This window comes from Cebus imitator, unplaced genomic scaffold (assembly GCF_001604975.1).
Source record: "Cebus imitator isolate Cc_AM_T3 unplaced genomic scaffold, Cebus_imitator-1.0 Scaffold127, whole genome shotgun sequence".
Classification (NCBI taxonomy): domain Eukaryota; kingdom Metazoa; phylum Chordata; class Mammalia; order Primates; family Cebidae; genus Cebus; species Cebus imitator.
This window is the reverse complement of record NW_016107442.1, coordinates 3,798,329-3,818,790: the sequence shown is the minus strand read 5'-3', so window position 1 is coordinate 3,818,790 and position 20,462 is coordinate 3,798,329. Positions and strand designations below refer to the sequence as shown.

At 34.4% G+C, this 20,462-nt stretch overlaps 1 protein-coding gene across 14 annotated transcripts in view; it reads right to left on the bottom strand.

Moving 5' to 3' along the window:
* The window catches only part of LCORL (ligand dependent nuclear receptor corepressor like), a 189,901-nt gene that overhangs the window by 42,390 nt on the left and 127,049 nt on the right, over window positions 1–20,462 (bottom strand). For 11 of the 14 annotated variants that reach the window (XM_037742775.1, XM_017540561.2, XM_037742773.1 and 8 more), the window contains one exon: window positions 740–833. The exons of 2 other annotated variants lie outside the window; for them this stretch is intronic. In XM_037742775.1, coding sequence (XP_037598703.1) covers window positions 740–833 — 94 coding nt within the window. Of the gene's footprint in view, window positions 1–739; window positions 834–9,039; window positions 10,212–20,462 lie in introns of those variants that run through there. One more of the 14 variants, XM_037742780.1, reaches the window with a different exon arrangement.

Genomic DNA, 20,462 nt, shown 5'->3' with positions numbered 1-20,462 from the left:
TCTATTTCGAAGGTATCACTGTAATGTTCAAAGTTTCTCAGACAGAAAGCTTACTATGCCTTATGTCTCAAATACTACTATAGCCATAATTGAAACAAATTAGTCTACCTATAAGATTTAAATGTGACAAAAAAGCTTCCTATGCAGTTAGTTAATGGGAAGATGCAAAAAAATTGTAAAAAAAATCCAAAAATCCAACAGAACAGCATTTCACTACTAATTATTTATTTAATGATTAATGATAGTTTTCAAAACATGAAAGAACTTTTTGTGGTGATTACTAGATATATTTAAGTAGTCTGCCACCACATCTAAAGTGCAATAAAAAACTAAACACGATAAACTAGCGTTAATAATTAGTAAGTACAGTACTTTTAGAATTTTTTCATTGTTTTAAAAAATAAATTACAGATTTCCCTTAAAATTGCCTCCTGAGTATTTAATTTAATATCCTCTTACTTGTCCTGCTTCTTAGTTTGTATTCTATGATTAAGTTGGTAGTTCATTTTAGTAACATGAACTAAAGTTTGGTGATTGTTCTGATAACTTTTCTTTAACAGAAAGAATAAAAAAAGAAAGAGAAAGGACAAGATGAAAGGTATGAGAGAGAGAGACTTATGAGTGACAAAAATTCTGGAGGAAAACTATATACGTCAATACTACTCAGAATAGTATTAAGAGTTCTCTGCAGAGATAATTTTATATTAATATTAAATTATATTTCCTAGATATTGCTTACCCAGCCACTGAATTTTCAGAAGAAGGATCACATATGGATGACTCTTCAGATTTTATGCTGGTTTTCTTTGTAGAGAGATCTAACACTCCATCCCCTATAATTTTTGCAAGAGAAAAAACTTTATATTTGCAAGAGATAGGCAATCCTTACATTTTAATATTTCATATTTTGTTGATCTACTAATTCATAACACTAGTATTTGATGTGTGGCCACCACCTACTCATCTTAAATGGCTTTAGGAACACAGTATGACTGGGAAGGCACTATATAGGAAAAAAAGAAGAGGAGCTGGCATTGCCAGGTGATAGGAAGAAACTAAATATATGATGTAAAATCTGTCTAATATAAACTTAGTCACCTCTCCACCATTTTGTAGTGAATAGCCATTGATTGCTCATTTATAACAGTTTTCCATTCAAAGCTGCCCAGATAATGCTTTGGGAAGGTGGGAGTGATGTGAGTTGTACAAAACGGAGAGAATAGAAAATGTGATAATGAGTAAGATAATTAAATAATTAGCATTTACTAGGACTAGCAAAAGGTAAACTGTGACTTTCTGCATAACCATGTATTTTCTAAAACTCAGTGTAAAATTTTACTATTTTAAATTATTTAACTGTACAATAGTTAAATCATTGCCTACATAATATATTGTGTTTATGACTAAATATACAACTTATAATAATGCAACTTTAGAAAAATGTTATAAAAGAACTGCCTAAGCATTTGTTATTAAAATGTAGTTACAACATTTACATAAATAAAACCTCAATGATTCAGACATATTGTTAATCTGGCATGCTTCAGGATCAAAAAGGATAAAAATAAAAACCCAGTGAAGAATTCCGTGAATGTTTTTATTGTTAGCTAAAAAACTCAAAGCTTTAGCTATAAGAAAAATTATTTAAAAATATACTAATTCAACTGGCTTAAAATTCAACAGGGTTTTACAAATGTAACCACAATCAATCCACGAAATATGTATGTTCCTGGGCAGAAACAAAGACGAAAAATAAAATATCCTAGCTATTGCCTCCTATATGGACTTCAACCATAATTTACTGAGTGCTCACTATGTGCAAAGCACTATTTTACGCATTGGAAGAGCAACCAAAAAAAAAAAAAAGTCACACAAAGTACTTATTGTCATAATTCTTAGGATCTAATCAGATAATTCATACACCATCACAACCACCAGCAATTACCATAGTGCCACCCGAGAAAGTAACACAGAATAAGCTGATAGAGTAATGAGGGTAGGGCTGAGGACGCTGCTGTTTTATACAGTGTTATCAGTGCAGGCTTCTTGATTTGAACAGGTCCCTGAATAAGGTTAGGGTCACCAATCAAGCAGGTACATGGGACAAAGTTTCTGGAAGAACAGTCTGTATAGAGGCTGTGATCCAGAATCATGTCTGGAATGTCAGAGGAATAGCAAAGGCCAGGGTAGCTGAAATGAAGTAAGCCAGGCCAAGAGCGAGAGATCAGAAATGTTGTAGGAAGATTGGGCTGTTGGGCTGTTGGGCTGTGGTGAGAAATTCGCATTCATTTTGACAGAGACAGGAAGCCACTGGAGGATTCTGGGCGGAAGACTGACATGATTTCAATTTAGTTTTTTAAAGGAGCTAAAGGTGGAGCAGGGAAACCTGCTGGGAAAGTGCTATGCTATTTCTTGTCACTTGCTTTCACACTTGGAGTTGCTTTCCACTGCCTAGATGATTCCTACTCCTCTCCTGCCCCTCCACAATCCTAATTCTCACCAAATCTTACTCATCAGTCGGTCACTCAGGACACAGCTTAGAGTTGGTTGACCATCATTATAGGCTACTATACTAGTAACATGACCTATAGTATTTAGCAGGTTGTAGTGCCAGTTGCTCATACATTTACCAGTGCTAGCCACAGACTGTAATCTATGTGAAGGCAGAGACCATGCATATTTTATTCATCAATAATCCCTGCTGCTTAGAATAGTGCCTGGCATACAGTAAGTATTCCATAAACGTTTGCTAAATAGAATTTCAAAGAACTGGAAAAACTCAGTGTGGCTAGAGGTTACAGTTCATAGATTAGAAGAGTAAAAAGGGGAGACTGAGAAGCAAAGTACCTGGCACATAGTATCTTGAAAAATTATCAAAGACAGCTTCTTGCCCCAGTTTATCCATCCAGTTTAATTTTAAGCTTAGTCTCTAACTCATCTCAAATGTCACACATCTCACATATCTAAGTACTTAAATTCCCTCAAATGTGCTATGCAGCGTTATGCCTCTCAAATTGCAGTATTGTTCCCTCTGCCTAGAATACTCGACCTATTCGACTTGTCAAACTTATACGCATCCTTAAAGCCCCAGATCCCCTGCCCAAGCAGAAGATGCTTATTTTGTCTCCCTTCGTGGACGGCATCCTATAACACTTATGACATTATCAAGCAATTACTGATTTACAAATCTTTTCTTCCATGAAACTGAATTCCAAGCTCCAGGATCTTGACTTATTCATTTGTATTATTAAACATTGGTAGAGTGCTAATACCTACTAAAAGGAGAAAGAAATGTTTCTCTTTTTTGTGTAATTTCTCTTTTTTGACAATTAAAATTTTATTATTTTAAGAACTTGTAAGAAAGGATAACTGCTAAACCCATATTTATCACTTTATTCACTAATTTTGATTTTGTTTATTTTATGTAAGTTTATGGCATATAAAACACACTTCCCTAAGTCTGTTATCCTTAGCCTCAAAATGAAGTAATGAAATTTTTCCAATTCTAAGCTCTCCTAGACTTGATATGCGCAATTTAAAATTATTTCATAAAACAGAAATTATGAAAGGAAGTACAGGAAACCCCTTTCTCTCATTTACAGATACTACAAAAACTGGGCTGCAGCTCTCTACCTAGGGCAATAAAGGTTCTTTTCTTTTTTTTGGACTACTCACACACAAAGCACCTAGTACAGCTCATTTTATTCTGGATGAGCTACATATAAGCTCTACTCCATCTTTCAGAAACCTATGCAAATAAGCTTATACTTCTGATTCTTTCTCTTTAGGAAGTCTAAACAATGACCCTGGTGAGAAATGCTTTTATCTCTTCTTCACAGCCCTTTCTCCACATCTAGGCTCCCTATATTAAAAGTTTTATTCTAAAAAGATTTGACAAATAAAGTAATACATTATAGTCTGTTAGTCTGTATCTAGTCAAAATGGAAAATGTACTCCATCATATTTCCGTCACATTGCATTAATCAATTAGTGTTTACATAGTAAACACAAGATATATAAATATGTAATAGTTCTAATACCATTAAGAATTTTAAGATAAATATTTGCTATCTACAGAAAATCTCACTTTCTGTTAGTAGTATTAACCATCTATATCATGATTCCCTTTTTTATCATAAAGCCTGTAATTCAAGGGCTGGAAAAGTCAAAAGGAGTTACTCCTAGGATTCTCTGTATTAGAAAAACAAAAACATCGATATCCAGGACTTGAACTCAGATCTGGAACAAGTAGACTTAATTAACATTCATAGAACTCTCCACTTTAAATACACAAAATATACACTCTTTATCAGTACTACATCACACGTATTTACAGGTTTAAATGAAATATTGGTTGGCTGCTTGTTAATTATTTTCTTCCCTCATTTATTTATTTTTTTATGTCTCTATTATTAAATACAATTACAGGCATACCCAGTTTTAGACTGCATTCTAGCCCGGNGTTCCACCAGAGATCTTGGCAGGATTCCACAGCCCCAAGGTCTGCAGGTTCTGACAAAGGATAGGCTGGGGCCTGCCAGGAAAACTCACAGAACCACATCAAGGTGTTTGTGCTGCCGCTTCAAGAGAATTTATCCTCAAGACAAATAGGAGTTTGCCTATTTGGGGGCTTTGGAAAATTTTTTAAAGGATTTTAGAAGCCTGTTCTGTTACTTAGTAGTTGTGTTACTGGACAAGCTAGTTAACCTCATTGAGCCTGGGAAGTAATCCCAGGAAATCAGGGAAAGGCAAAACTGTGTGTTATTAAGCTCTGGGAAACTGGGACTTGATCCCACTGGGACTCTCTAAGAAGTCCTGCAGAATGCATTTCAGAATTAGGGTAATGAGCAGCAACATAGGATTTCCATTGGTAACCCAGAGAAAACTCAGGTGCCTAGAAAGCCAGGATGAGTTCGTCACTCTTTCAGAATCATCTGCCTAAGAGTCAGAAGAAGGGAATATTTATCCACTAGTTCATGTCCTGCAGTGGTTAAGGCACCCCATGAGCTGCCAACTCCCTTGCACTTGCATATTTGCATGTGTGCAAGCATGGTGCACATGCTTGAGACAGGATCTCACTCTATTGCCCAGGCAGGCGTGCTCTGGCTTAATCACAGCTCACTGCAGCCTCTGCCACCCATGGTCAAGTCATCCTTCCTCCTCAGTCTCCCACATAGGCACACACCACCATGCCTGGCTAACTTTAAAAAATTTTGTAGAAATGGAGTCTCACTATGTTGCCAAGGCTGGCCTCAAACTCCTGAACGCAAATGATCCTCCCATGTTGGCCTTCCAAAGTGCTGAGATTGCAGCCATGAGTCACCGCACCCAGCCAACCTTGCTGAGCTTTCCTTATATGTGGAATGGATGAGAGATACTTCAGAGGGTTTATGGGTTTGTCATGCAGCTCAGAGAGCTTAAGCCTCAAGACACCTCACTTGTACAGGCTCCTCACAGGAGGGCTTTAGGCATGCTGCGTTTGTAATTTTCTAGTCTAAAGATTCCTGCCCTCTTCCCAAAATATGTCATCTTCAGAGCTGCACAAATCTTGGATCAGCTCCTGCTTGTGAGGATGAATCACGTGTAAAGCACTTACTCCTGAGTCTGGCCCATTGTAAGAGCTTCAGAAATAGTCCTTGCTGTCGTCAGTGGAGGTACTTTCCCTCCATTATCACACATCCACGTATTCTTTCTCCCACTGTCTAATGTCAATGCCCACCCACGTCTGCTCATAGTTTGCTTCTTTTCCTATAATGTCAGTTTCTTGCCAGTTGCTCCCCATTTGCCACTTTGCCAGTCTTATTCTGTAAGGTGCATCTGCACTTCCTCACTGTGCCCTTTTTCATGATGGGAAAACAATATCTAGTGATTACAGCAAAGAGAGATCATAAACAAAATGCCTGAAGCTCGTTGGTGTGAGGGGGAGCCAAAGTCATATTAATACTTAACAAAACATCCAATGGGACAGGAAAACAAAAGGTAATTGAGGCAAAGCTGTGATGTTTTGCCAGTTGTTAACATAAGAGGCCAATTGTCAGCTGACTGTGATATAAAGACGCTTCCTTTAAGAGCATGTGTAAGTAATAGGTATCTCAGAATTATCAAAGGGCTTTAAGTCACCCTAATAATGAGTCTGTACTACAAACAGAGAGAATGCAACCCACATTTTGTCTTAAAAGACACAGCAAATGACATTGCAGCTGTAATGAGAATCTCAGAGCCATTTGCATTAACTCAAGATAAGTGAAGGTGGAGTGTCTGTGTGCCTCACATGGCCCTTCTTCCTTGACTTATGTACACTTAGGTGCAGAAAAAAAACAAAAAAAAACAAAAACACACACAAAAAAAAACCAACAAAAAAAACCAAAAACAATGAGAGACACCTTGTGAAGGACAGAGAAAGACCAGGAATTGGGGAGCTGGGGGTTGAAGGATATTTTCTTGTTCCTGATAATTTACATCCATCTGAAGGGTGATTATATCACTCCTTCACAATGGAGATATAACTAGATTTTGGGTATACATCATTCCAAACTATAAAATTAACTCAAAATATATAAAATCTGTTTAAAATCAATTCTTGGTCACCTCTCCCACCATTTTGTAGTGAACAGTGTTGATAAAACTAAGCACTTAGCATGCTATTACAGGATAATATAAACTAAGTAGGTGGGGGGAGGTAGTTAATTCAATTTATTGGTATATTCTCTGTAGACTATTTTATTATACTGTAATTTATTCCCCATTTATTTACTGGTAGGTATTCAGGTTGTTTTAGTTTTTCACTGTTACAAACAATGCTGAAATGAACATTCTTCTAAATTATATTTTGTCTTCATGTACAATAATTTCTCTAAGATAAACTCTCAGAAGTGCTGAACAATAGATATTACCAAATTTCTTTCCCACATCCTTGATAACACTTGGTGTTGTTGTGATTTTTAAGTTTTGGTGAATAAAGTAAACCTCAGAATTAAATGAACAAGAGAGTGTATTTAGTATGCCATTTATGTCAATATGGTTATAGATACATAAATAGGTGGTATCATTGGTTGCTTTCAGGGGTAAACAAAAGCTCTAAAAGGATCTTAACTGTATTTCTAGAAATACTTTAGTTCTTTAAGAGAAGACAAATCAGAGGTAAATACGACCAAATAACACATTTATTAATTCTGGTTAACAAGTATATGATTATTAAATTGTATTTTTCTGTATATTTAAAAATTTTACTAACATTTAAAAATAAATAGAACATTGTTTTCATTTACTGGTTGGAGACTGGGCATTTAACATTTAATTTAATTATTTCTGATCAAACACTATTGTAAAATGTAAAGATTTAAGGATAAGCCAATCCAATCTTTGAACAAAGTCAGGTAATTTTCTCTGTAACACTACCAGAATTAACTTTAAAAATGAAGTGACAAAATCATGACCAAGGGGGCAATTTCCTGCATACTGACACTTTATTGGGTTTTTAGTTGAAATTCAGATTTCAATTTTTCATGTATAAATTGTTTTCTCTCCTGTATTTTCACACAAATTTCTGATAAAGGATGTTTTCAAAAAGGACAACTGGAACCTTCATAATATAGAACTGTTTTCCACCCATTCACGGAAATAATTGTTTCACCTCTTATCTGGCTTTTTGCTATTCTCCTCTCTAGGAGATTCTTATGGTTTTGTTATTTACATTTGACTGATTGTTACAAGAAAATATTAGTAACTTAAAATACTATTAAACCCAATGTGTTTAAAACTATATTTTTCTTAGGTGTACTTAAAGTGTGCAAAGCATTTGCTAGGAACATTATATGTCTTAACTCATTCAGTCCTCACAATTGGATGGCAAAAATAGGTTTATTAATGTGCAAATTTTAATTATGATAAAACTGAAAATGAAAGAGAAGTCAACTACTCGAGAGGGTGAGATGGAAGAATTGCCTGAGCCCAGGGTTTAAGTGCAGGCTGGGCAACACAGCAAGACTTCTGTCTCTTAAAAAACACAAAACAAAAAACAATTTAGCTATATGTCATCAAAAACCTTAAAAATGTTTACACTCTTCTAGGTATTTAAGAAGATAATATTTAACATAAAAAGGTTTTATATACAAAGACATGCCATAGATTATACATTTTAAAAAATCATAAATATTTTAAAAATGGTTAAATTACGGTTCTTTCGCTTGCTTGAGAATTAGATTTAACACTGTCATTAAGGCAATTAATAAAGCATGAAAAACTGCAAATGCTACTGTTACATTTTTAAAAGGTATGATATAAACATCTGACATGTAGATGATGTAAATGTGTAAATGCAAATACTACTGTAATGTTTTTAAAAGGCATGATATAAAAATTTGATATATAGATGATATAAACATGTTTCATATGTAAAACAAGAAGAAACCTCAAATAAAATAAAATATAAAATAAACTGTGGCAGTAAATATACAAAAATGGGAAAAATGGTGATCTTTGGTCGATAAGGCATGGAGTAGTTAAAACGTGACTGTGTGCATGCACAGGCCTAGGTATATATGCATCTACAAACACGTTTACACACACTTTTCTGCCTTTCCCAAGTTTAAAAAAAAAAAAAAAAAAAAAAAAAACAACCCCCAAACTTAATTAGCAAAAAAATGTTTAAGTATTTCCTGGGTCTATCCAAATTTCAATTTAAAAAAATTTGAAGTCTTATGTTTACTGCAAATAAAATTGTTTTTATTGTTACTGTTTATGGGGTTTCAGTCATGGGAGAAATAATACAACAAAAGAGTAGCACATTATTCAAGCCTTAAGATTGTTTTTTTCCTTCCTTCATTTGCCTACCTCTGCAAGTCAAATAGTATTTATTTTATTTATTTTTTGCTTTTGAGATGAAGTCTCACTCTGTTGCTCAGGCTGGAGTGCAGTGGCACCATCGTGGCTCGCTGCAACCTCCACCTCCCAGGTTCAAGAAATTCTCCTGCCTCAAGCCTCCCAAGTAGCTGGGACTACAGGTGCCTGCCACCATGCCCAGCTAATTTTTGTGTTTTCAGTAGAGACAGGGTTTCACCACATTGGCCAGGCTGGTCTCGAATGCTTCGGCACAAGTGATCCGCCTGCCTCGGCCTCCCAAAGTGCTGGGATTACAAGCATGAGCCACCATGCCCAGGCTTAAATAGCTTTTTTAACTTGAAGGTTATTTTCTTCCCAATGTCTTTTATTTTGTACATATATTGCTGAAATACTATATTAATCTATTTACTCATAATATAAGAGATGATATAAATCAGAGAAAAGTGCTTATGGTGAATTTAGGATGTACAAATTTATAACAGCAAATTCAGGAAAATGCTACAGGTGAAATTAAAATAAGCCTTCAACATTTCCACCAAATGCCATTTTATAATTTTATTGTAATTTTTTTTCTTTCTTCAGTTATTCCTGCAAGTACCTAATTAAATCATAATTTCAAAAGGCTTCAAGTCAGTACCTATGAAAAACATTTAAAAAGCAAAAAAAAAAATTTTCTCTTTTATCCCCTATATTACACTGTAAAAAGTTTTAGTCAAATATATCATTTAAAACACGGTTCATATATTTATTCCAACAATGTCATAGTGGAAGACTTTAGATTTTTTTTAACCAAACATTTGAGACCTCCTTGTCAAGCTCATCCAAAACTGATTACTTTTAAAAAATCTTTCATAAACATGTTTTACGTAACAAAACTACATCTAACTATACAGTTTAATGAATTTTCACGAACTCAACCTTCCCATATAAAAACTGCACCTAGGTTACCAGTGTCAACCCAGATGTTCCCCCACCTCAATATCTTCTTCTGGTCACTACCTCACCCCTATCCCTACTATGTTGACTTTCAACAGCATTATGCATACGCTTAGATCCAGCAATTTCACTTCTAGGAATTTTTCCTGAAGTAAAAATTGAGTGTAAAACCTTTTTACATACAAAAGACACACAATTAATATGTGATCCTTCCATACTACTAAGTAAATCAATTTAAGTATTAAAATGATTCTACAGAAAAATACTTAGTAACATAAGGATGTTAAAAATACTAATTATAAAAACAGTTACAGAGGATATATATCTCATGTAGATCAGTGGGGCTGAGCACTGGGAGTGTGTTTTGTGCACATGCAGATATTCTTCAGAAAATGGTTTGGAAGGACTGAACACGTGAGCACCTGCAAATACTTCTGGGTGGAAGAACACAGGATAATTGTTATTTTCTTCATTTTCTTGTTTTTTCTAGTTTTTATTTTGTTTTGCTTTTTTTTGTTATTTGTTACTTTCTAGTTTTTCTAAAATAGGTAAAGCTAGCCTCTAATGCCCAGTTTGTATTGAAATTTCTTGAGTCCAAAATGTGTTTTTACAGTTCAATTTTACAGGTATGTTCAATTAATGTCTCTGTGTTACATTTAATTCTTAGTGTGATACATTTGATTCTTAGGTTATTTATTTATTTATGAGATGGAATCCTGGCTTTGCCGCTCAGGCTGGAGTGCAGTGGCATGATCTTGGCTCACTGAAACCTCTGCCTCCTGGATTCAAGTGATTCTCCCGCCTTAGCCTCCCGAGTAGCTGGGATTACAGGAATGCACCACATGCCCAGCTAATTTTTGTATTTTTAGCAGAGCTGGGGTTTCACCATGTTGGCCAGGCTGGTCTTAAATGCCTGACCTCACGTGATCCACCCACTTCAGCCTTCCAAAGTGTTGGAATTACAGGCGTGAGCCACTGCGCCCAGCCATGGTCTCCAATTTAGAGAAGCACAATGACATTAACTTTTTAAAGAAACTAGATCATGAGTTCTACTGAAAATGTTTTATGTTATGGATTACAGATGCTCCTCAATTTATGATAGGGCTGTGTCTTGACAAACCCAGCACAAATAAAAAATATAGTAAGTCAAAAATGCATTTAATATTCCAATAAACCCACTGTAAAGTTGAAAACCTGTAGGTTGAACCATCTTAAGTTGATGACCACCTGCACTGCTTTCCTGGGGTGTCATTTACTTTGCTTTAAAAAATCTCCTTGTATAGTAATTTTGATACACTTGGAACTGGTAATAAAGCAAGTAACGTTCAAACTTTTGGATTTCATAATTCCTTTTTACTCTTAAAATTGTTGCAGACCCTAAAGACCTTTTCTTTATGTGGGCTATCTCTAGTGATATTTACCATAATAGGAATTAAATAAAAGCATTTAAAAAGTATTTACAATTGATAACAACCCTAAAAATGTTAATGTTCATGAAAAACGTTTTCAAAATGAGCAAAAAGAATTACATTTTAAAAACAGTTTTGTAGGTCTCTTTAATTTCCAGCTTACTAGAAAACAGCTGAATTCTCATATTTGCTTCCATATTGACTGTGTTGAGATATCACACATCATGTATCTTCTGGCCAACTTTACTATACACACTGTGACAGAATCAGAGTAAAAATAATAAATATTATTAATTTTGACCTGGTATATCTCCTGAAAGGGTTTCAGGGACTCTTAGGACTTCCTGACTATTCTTGAGAACCAACGGTCTAAGAATTATTTAGATGCATGTTTAACGTTTTTGATAAGGATGCTTCACAGTGAAGTGACATATCATGAGGTACGCAGTCTATTTTCAATGATGCTCAAGTGATCAGTGTGTGTTCTGATGGTGACAGTCTGACCCCACCACTGTAAAGTTCTTAAAATAATCTTTCCTCTAATACTGTTTATCTTCATACACACACACACACACACACACACACACACACACACACACATATAAAAATATATATATGTATATGTTTTACTGGTTTGAATTGACACATAATTTTATCTATTTATGGAGTCAATAGGATGTTTCCATACATGTGTACATGTACACATTGTACAGTAATCAGTGTAATGAGCATATTCACCACCTCAAACACTTGTCTTTGTGGTGACAATATTCAAAATACTTTTAGCTGTTTTGAAATAACACGTTATAATTAACTACAGTTACCCTACTGTGCAACAGTACACCAGAAGTATTCCTTTCTCCTACCTAACTTTGTACCTGTTGATTAACCTCTCTTCATCCCCCTCCCCATACCCTTTTCTGCCTTTGGTAATCACTATTCTACTCTCCATTTCTATACGATAGACTTTATTTAGATTCCACATGAGTGACAAATATACATATTGTATTTGTCCTTCTGTGCATGGTTTATTTCATTTTACATGAAGTCCTCCAGTTTCATCCACGTTGTTGCAAATGACAGGGTTTCATTTTTTTTATTGGCTGAAATAGTATTCCACTGTGTACATATACCATATTTAAAAAATCCATTCATCTGTTGATAGACATTTAGGCTGACCCTATACCTTGGCTATTACAATTCAGTGGTCTTCACTGTATTCAGAGTTGCACAACCATCACAATTTTAGAACATTTTCTCCACCCTTGAAAGAAATCCTGCACCCTTGAGAGACTGCTCTCCCTTGTCCTATGACTCCTAGCCTTTGGCAACCAGTAATCTACTTTCTATGCCTATGGATTTTCCTATTCTAAACATTTCCTACAAACATAATCATACAATATTTGGTCTTTTGTGACTGGCTTTTAATTAGCACAATGTTTTTAAGGTTCACCCATGTTGTATCATGCATCAGTACTTTACTCCTTTTTACTGTTGAATTTTATTCCATTTTATGGATATACAATATTTTACTTATCCTTTCTTCAGTTAATGGACATTTGGGTTGTTTGTACTTCTTGGCTATTATGAATAATGCTGTTATCAACATTTGTGTACACATAACGTTTTCAGTTCTCTTGAATAGGTTCCTAGGAGTAAAATTGTTCGGTCATGTAATAACTGGATGTGCAACCTTTTGAGGAACTTCAGACTGTTTCCAAAGGGGCTGCACCATTTTATATTCCTACCAGCAATGTGTCAAGGCTCCAATTTTTTTTTTGCATCTTTGCCAACGCCTATTTTATCTTTTAGATTCTAGCCATGGCTAGTGGGTATGAAACAATGTATTACCGTGTTTCTTTTTTAAGTTTTAATTTTTGGGGGTAGTTGCTGAGTATGGGGTATATGAGGTACAATTTATATGTACAATTAAACTGTTATTGATTATAGTCATCCTGTTGTGCTACAGATCTTAATTCTATTTTTTGTACCCATTAACTAACCCCACTTCCTCTTTACACCACCCCCACTATCCTGCTCAGCCTCTGGTAACCATCCTTCTACTCTCTGTCTCCATGAGTTCAATTGCTTTAATTTTTTGCTCCCAAAAGAAGTTGAGAACATAAGAAGTTTCTTTTTCCTGTGCGTGACTTGTTTCACTTAGCATAATGGACCTTCAGTTCCACCCATCTCGTTGCAAATAACAGGATGTCATTCTTTTTCATGCCTGAATAGTATTGCATTGTGTATATGTACCACATTTTCTTTATCCATTTGTCTGTTGATGGACACTTCCGTTTCTTCCAAATCTTGGCTACTGTGAATAATACTGCAATGAACAGGGGAGTTCAGATATTTATTTGAAATACTGATTTCCTTAAGGGTATACACCTAGCAATGGGACTGCTGGATCATATGATGGCTCTGTTTTTAGTTTTTCAAGGAACCTCTAAACTGTTCTCCACAGTGGTTGTATTAATTTACATTAGTCTTTATCTTCTGATGCTGTTGTTTTATTCAATTATCTTATTAGGGGTGGAAAAATAGTAATATTTTAAGTCTATTATGCCTTCCATATTTATTAGCCAACATTCTTCAAGAATTTTCTTTAAATGATTATTTGGTTATCCTGAAACAAAATTTGTATAGAAAAAGATAAAGTAAATAAAATAAAAGTAAGATAAAAAGTAAGTGTTAAGATAGCTTAACACTTTAATTGCTACTTTTCACAGTAAAGAATTGGTGTGGTATATACCTCCAATATAGACTATTGATTCTGAGGGACATTTTCAGTTTCTGGTTCTCATAAATGAGTACATTTTAAAAAATTCAGTATTTTTCATTCCACTGAAATTGTTCTTCCTACTGATGATCAAACATTTTCATATTTGACCAGCTGGGAACTTTTAATATTGACTCCTGTATTCTTTCAACAAATTAGTCTTTGGGCTTCCTTGCCTTCTGGCAAGGAAGATGTTCCAGGCTCATCCTGTACATTTCCTAGTCTAAACCTGAAGTCCAAAGAGACCTGCTTCCTTTTAAAGGGAAATAATGTTTACAGACCCCATTCTAGGTTTAGGTTCAATGCCACTGAGTTTTCACTGCTTTTAGGCTATTTCAGTGGTGAGATGAGGAAATGTGTATTTTTTTTTAAATAATTAATATTTTGCACTGCATTTCCAATCCACATGTAATATAAAGTTTTTAACTTGATGCTGATTGTTTCTTCTCTTACACTGAAAATACTGGTTTCCTAATGATGTTAACATGATTATATATTTGATTTGTTCTATAGACTCAAAAAATAATGACAATATTATTACTAGTATTAGTTAAAAAAAAGGTTTAAGAGTTCTTTAAATTATTTTTTTGCCCTTAGAGTATATTCTATTGCCGTTGGAACGTACAGTCAAAATCCTGGGTAAAATCATTTGATGTAATTCTTTTCTCAATGTTATGTTACTAATATTATGTTACCAATTTTACTAATTTGACCCAGCCAGGTTTGTTATATTCTACTTCAAATTTTGCAGATTCACCTTTTTTTTTTTTTTTTCCGAGACAGAGTCTTGCTCTGTCACCAGGCTGGAGTGTAGCGGCGCAATCTCGGCTCACTGCAACCTCTGCCTCCCAGGTTCAAGCGATTCCCCTGCCTCAGAGGCCTCTCGAGTAATTGGGACTACAGGCACATGCACCACACCCGGCTAATTTTTTGTATTTTAGTAGAGACAGGGTTTCAACATGTTGGCCACGATCTCTGGACCTCATGATCCACCCGCCTTGGCCTCCCAAAGTGCTGGGATTACAAGCATGAGCCACCACACCCAGCCATTGGATTGCTCTACTTTTAAAAAATTTTTACTCTTTGGAATATGCAGAATATAAATAACAAGGTCTATTCAGAGCACTTCTATTCCTGTCTCATCTGCCTCGTTTACTTCATTCCCTTCTGGGTAACCATGTTCATTATCATTAGTTTTTGGCTTATCTTTCCCATTTTCTACACAAAAGACAGCATGTAATATATGCATTTCTGTACCTTGTTTCAAATTACCTAACAAGAAAACCTGGAAATTCACTATCAAGAGATCATTCTCATCCCCCCCTTTTTTTTCGATGTTTGTCTTCCATTTTGTGAATATAAATAATTTAACTAACCAAGACATTATTGATAGATATTTGGATTATTTTCCAATGTCCTGCTATTCAAATAATGTCACAGTGAATAACCCTGAATGCATATCATTCCGTATTTGTGCAGGTGTAATTAAAGGCTTGATTCCCTGAAATAAGACTGCTAGGTCAAAGGACAAATGTTTATGAAATGTAACAGATACTGTCAATTCTTCCTAAGGACTGTACCAGTTTGTATTTCCAGTAATGCATGAAAACGTCTGTTACTTAACAGCTTTGACAAACAGTATATATAGCTAAACTTGACTTCTTATCAGTGTGACAGGTATGAATCACACAAGTATGGCTGATAGTATTTTCCTATGTTTAAGGACTTTTAAAATTTCTTCTATGAACTGACAGTATAATTATGTTCATTTTTTCTATCAGGTTGTTGATCTTTTACATTTCAATTTTTTGAAACCCTTAAGAGATTAGAATCATTAGTTTTTTTAATCTTATAAGGTATAAATTTTTCATAGACTACCACTGACTTTTGATTTTTCTAATAGTGCTTTCTTCTGTGTCATGCAGAAGTTTCTTTTGTTTATATATTAGAATTTATCATTTTCTTATTGTTAAGGTGATACTCTAGCTAAGATAGAAATGATGAACAGGGGCAAGCCAAAAGAAACAAGAATATCTGAAGGTAGAGTAACCCAGGCAAAGGGATCAGCAATGATGAAGGTCCTGAGGAGTGAGCTTGGCAAGTGTCAGATGTAGACAGTGTGACTTGAATCTATGCCAGGAAGAGAAGGAAAAGAACAAGTCCAGAGAGGTAGGCAAGGACAAAATCCTGGCAGAACCTAATAAGTCATTTAAAAAAATACAAGTTTTGTCCTTAATTTAACAGAAAACTAAGAGGAAGATTAAATACAGAATATCAGCTTTAGTCAAACTGGGCATAAGAACCCAATTTTGACTACTGATAAATTCAAGGTTATAAGGTAGATATGAAAGTTATCTCTTTGGGAAGAGAATACCTGGAGAAATTACAAGGGAAAAGAAAAAAAAAACAATGAATTGACACTTGGAAACCCACGGGGTTGGTTATCAACTTTATATTATATGAGTAGTTAACACAAACTGTTGCATGCACCAAATTACTTAAAATATAATATAAAATTACCTTCAGGCTGTTTGTATAAGGTATATATGAAACAAATGAATTTTAGGTTTAGACTTGGGCCCCATCCATAAGATACCTCATTATGTGTATGCAAATATTCCAAAATAAGATCAAAATCTGAAACACTTCTGGTCCCAAGGATTTTAGATAAGGAATGCTTAACCTATACAACAAAGTTTTGTAAAAAATTGAACAGCAACAGAGAACACTAATTTCTTTTTTCTTTTTATTTTTGCTTCATATACCTAATTAAGTTAGTCAAGTGACATTTCAGACGGTAACACTTATGAAACTTCTGAATTTAAAGTGCATGATTTTTTAAAATGACATTCTTTACAAAACAGAAAAAAGAAAAATCCAGCTTATATATATTGTAACAATTATATTTATTGACATTCTATAATCTCACTTTATTAAAAAAGCTTTGAACAATCTTTTGGTTTTCACCTGACTGAGACAATCTTCATACAGTTCCTCAAACATATCTGACATATGCCTGCCCTGAGTTTTGATATTTTGTATTTATATTTGGTATTTCTTCTGACTTAAATGCCCCAACCTCAAATCTTCATGAAAGACTTCCTCTCATTATTCATGTCTCAGCTCAAACTCACTTCTTCATGAAGGTCTTCCTGAACCATCTTATATAAAATAACCCTCCCAGTCACTTTTGATATCTTGCTTAGTGACTCTTTTGTAAAATTATGAGCATGCTGATAAGCATATTTGGAAAAAGTAACAACTTCTGGAAATGGAAATTATAATGACAAATTAGAAACTCAGGACGCAGGTTAAATCGTGATTAAAAGAGCTTGAAAGACAATTAGTAAATTGGGAAATATTTCTGAATAAACTAATCATGATATTATATAGAAACAAAAAGATGGAAATATGAAAAGGAAGATAAGAGATAGGGAGGATAAAATAAGAAGATCAAAAATATGTTTCAATGGATTTTGACAGGAAATAAAGTGAGTAAAAATATATTTGAACAGATAATGGCTGGAAAATGTCCACAATTGATGAGAGATCTGTCCTTAGTTTTAGAAACCATGTAACTCCTAAGTAGAATAAAGAAATCTGCTTCCCTGTCACCTCATCAAACTGCATGTGACCTGTGCCACCTTGCTGGATTGTCAGAATGCAGATAAAAATGTACCTTTTAAAAAAAACAATATAATTGCTACTTGATAAGGACAGAACATCATTCTAGTTTCATGTTTAATTTGAATTAAATATATTCTGTGGTTTATATGAGAAAAAGAAATCTGCTTCCAAACATATCTAAGACACCTGCATGCAGAATGCCACAAACAAAACAGAGAAGAATGAGAGAGCACCCAAAAGTAGAGTGTGTAAAGTTACCTATGAGGAAAAGACTATTAGCTGGCAGTCACACAATCATAGCAACAAGACAGTTATGTGCCTAGACAAAAGATCTTTTAAGAACAAAAGTGAAAAAGAAAAAGAAATAAAAAACCAAAAACAAAACCCCGAGAGTTTACTACCAATAAACCTTTAATTAAGGAATGCCCGATCCCAGAAGAACACGTGAAATATATGAAGGAATGATGCGCAAAGGAGATGATAATCAGGTATGTAATACTCAACAAAAACTGATGATATAAAACAAATGGTTGTTTAAGTTGTGGTATCACCAGAAGGGAAGCAGCATTGAAGATGGCTATAAGTGTCAAAGCAGGTGACTCTAAATTTCTATTAACTATACCTTTAAAACCTTCGAGGGTAACTACAAACAGAATAGCAGTAGAGTACATAACTTCAAAATAGGCAGAGAAGGAAAAGTGAGGAGATTCAATCCAAAAGAAAATAAGGAGGAAAAAAGCAAAACAAGACAAACAGACAGCAGATAATAAGATGGTTGAAACAAATAATTGCAAGGGCAACAAATGCCACAAAACAATACATGATATTATATGAAAATACAGTAAGAATCCCAAACTAAATACGAGCAAGAATATCAACATGTGTGTCTGCGTACATCCAATTTAGAAGGTATGGAGCAAGTTTACCTAAGAAAGTAATGTTTAAAAGGAGACCTGGAAAAAAGATAGTATGTATTTACAAAAAAACTGATTGGGTGTAGAAGGTAGCTTTATTGTTGGCGTTCTGAGGTTCTGAGAGTGTATGACATATTCAAGAAAATGAGAAAAAGCCAGTATGAAGACTAAAGAAAGAGAGACACAAGATGCAGCTGGATACATGGGCAGGGGCTGGTTCCTGGAGTTTAGGATTTTAGACGTTATCTAAAGGGCAATATGAACCCATTAAAGGGTTTTCAGCATGAGAGTGTAGGCCTAGATCTGGAATTTTAAAATATCACCTGTTTCTTCTATTCCTGCAGTCAGAGAAGGTTAGATAAGGGACACAGGACCACCTAGACATATGTTTTATTTTTTAGGTCGACTAAAACATGGCATCTTCCCAAGCATGGAATATAACATTTTTTTCCACATGTTTTTAGCCACAGAAAACAAAAGCTCAGCATAGAAAAACAAGATAGACAACTTCATTAGTGAACATAGAAAATTTTTAAAACTGAACTTTAAAAATTGTTTAGTGATTTCCAAACAGAATTATAAAACTTAATTTATAAACCACACACTTAAGCCTACATAACATCACAAAACTATACATGGCTGTCTTACACATAGTAACACCTACCTTAATCACAGCCAAGAAAGCGGAAGAGTGGCGGTGGCAGCCGCAACAAAGAATACTTAGTAACAACTAAATATGATGCTAAAATTCATATATTTTATTCATACAGTCTCTCAAATAGTCACTGGAAGCCAACTTAGTATTAGCCCTATACATAATTTGTCAAAAAGAAATTTAGACTAGAAGTTGTAGGTTCTAAAGTTTACCCTACTGATAACATTTTGAAGTAATTAAAAAAAAATCTTACTTATCTCTTGCTAGTTAAGAGAAAATCATCCTAAAAATTTCAAAATCATTACATGGTGGTGCAATAGTTAATGTCCATTATTATGACACAATGTTCCACATTGAGTTTTGAAAAGCATTAAAAAGTACAGTGCAGAATATTTTCCAACCAAAATGTTTAAAATAAAAAATTTCATTGTGAAAACATCATAAATGCAATGGTCAAATCACAATTCTCATTTTAGTTATCAGTGAAATTTGAGTATGATGAATATTTTTAATTTACTAAATAAATCTGATATACCATAGACCATATCAAGCACTGGAGACATAAAAGTGATAAAAGACAAGTTTCCTTCTCCCAAAGGTAGATTACAATGGAGAGATAAACATGCAAACAATTACAATGCATTTTACTATAATATATATATATATAGAAGTTTACTATAATGAAAGCTCTACCAGAAAACTCATTGGATCTTACGGTAGAAAACTGCATCAACAAAGTCAATGAAGTACTGCTGTTCCATCTCTGCCCACATCCATTCTTGTTCTGTATTGGATTGGCCTAGTCTTCACAGTTGTTACAGTAATGATAAAGGTCAAGTTGCAAACTTCTTCTTGTACACTGGAATTTGTGATAAGTTTTTACTCTGGCCCCAGATTAAATCTGATATTTAAAAAATATATACCTGGCACACTAATGTTATTTATACCTGTTTCTTAACTCAATGTACTAGGACAAAAAAGAATCCTGGGTATGGGCAATACATGCTTTACCTTCCTACCAGTTTCTGAAGCTCAGAGTATTTATACAAATCCGAAGAATTTAAAATGTACAAAGAAATATCCTCTAATATTTGAAATGCCTGGATAGAATAGTACAATGGAGATGAAAATTGCCATGTTTTCCTCAGGGTAACCATATTTTAAGTCAGTATAGAGTTGTGAAAGAAAAAGGCAGTAACAATTAGGAAGATGGAAACTGACTTATGAAGAACAAGTAAGAACGCTGAAAAGATTTGCATGGAAAACAGACATTTGAAGAAACATAATAGTTTCAACAA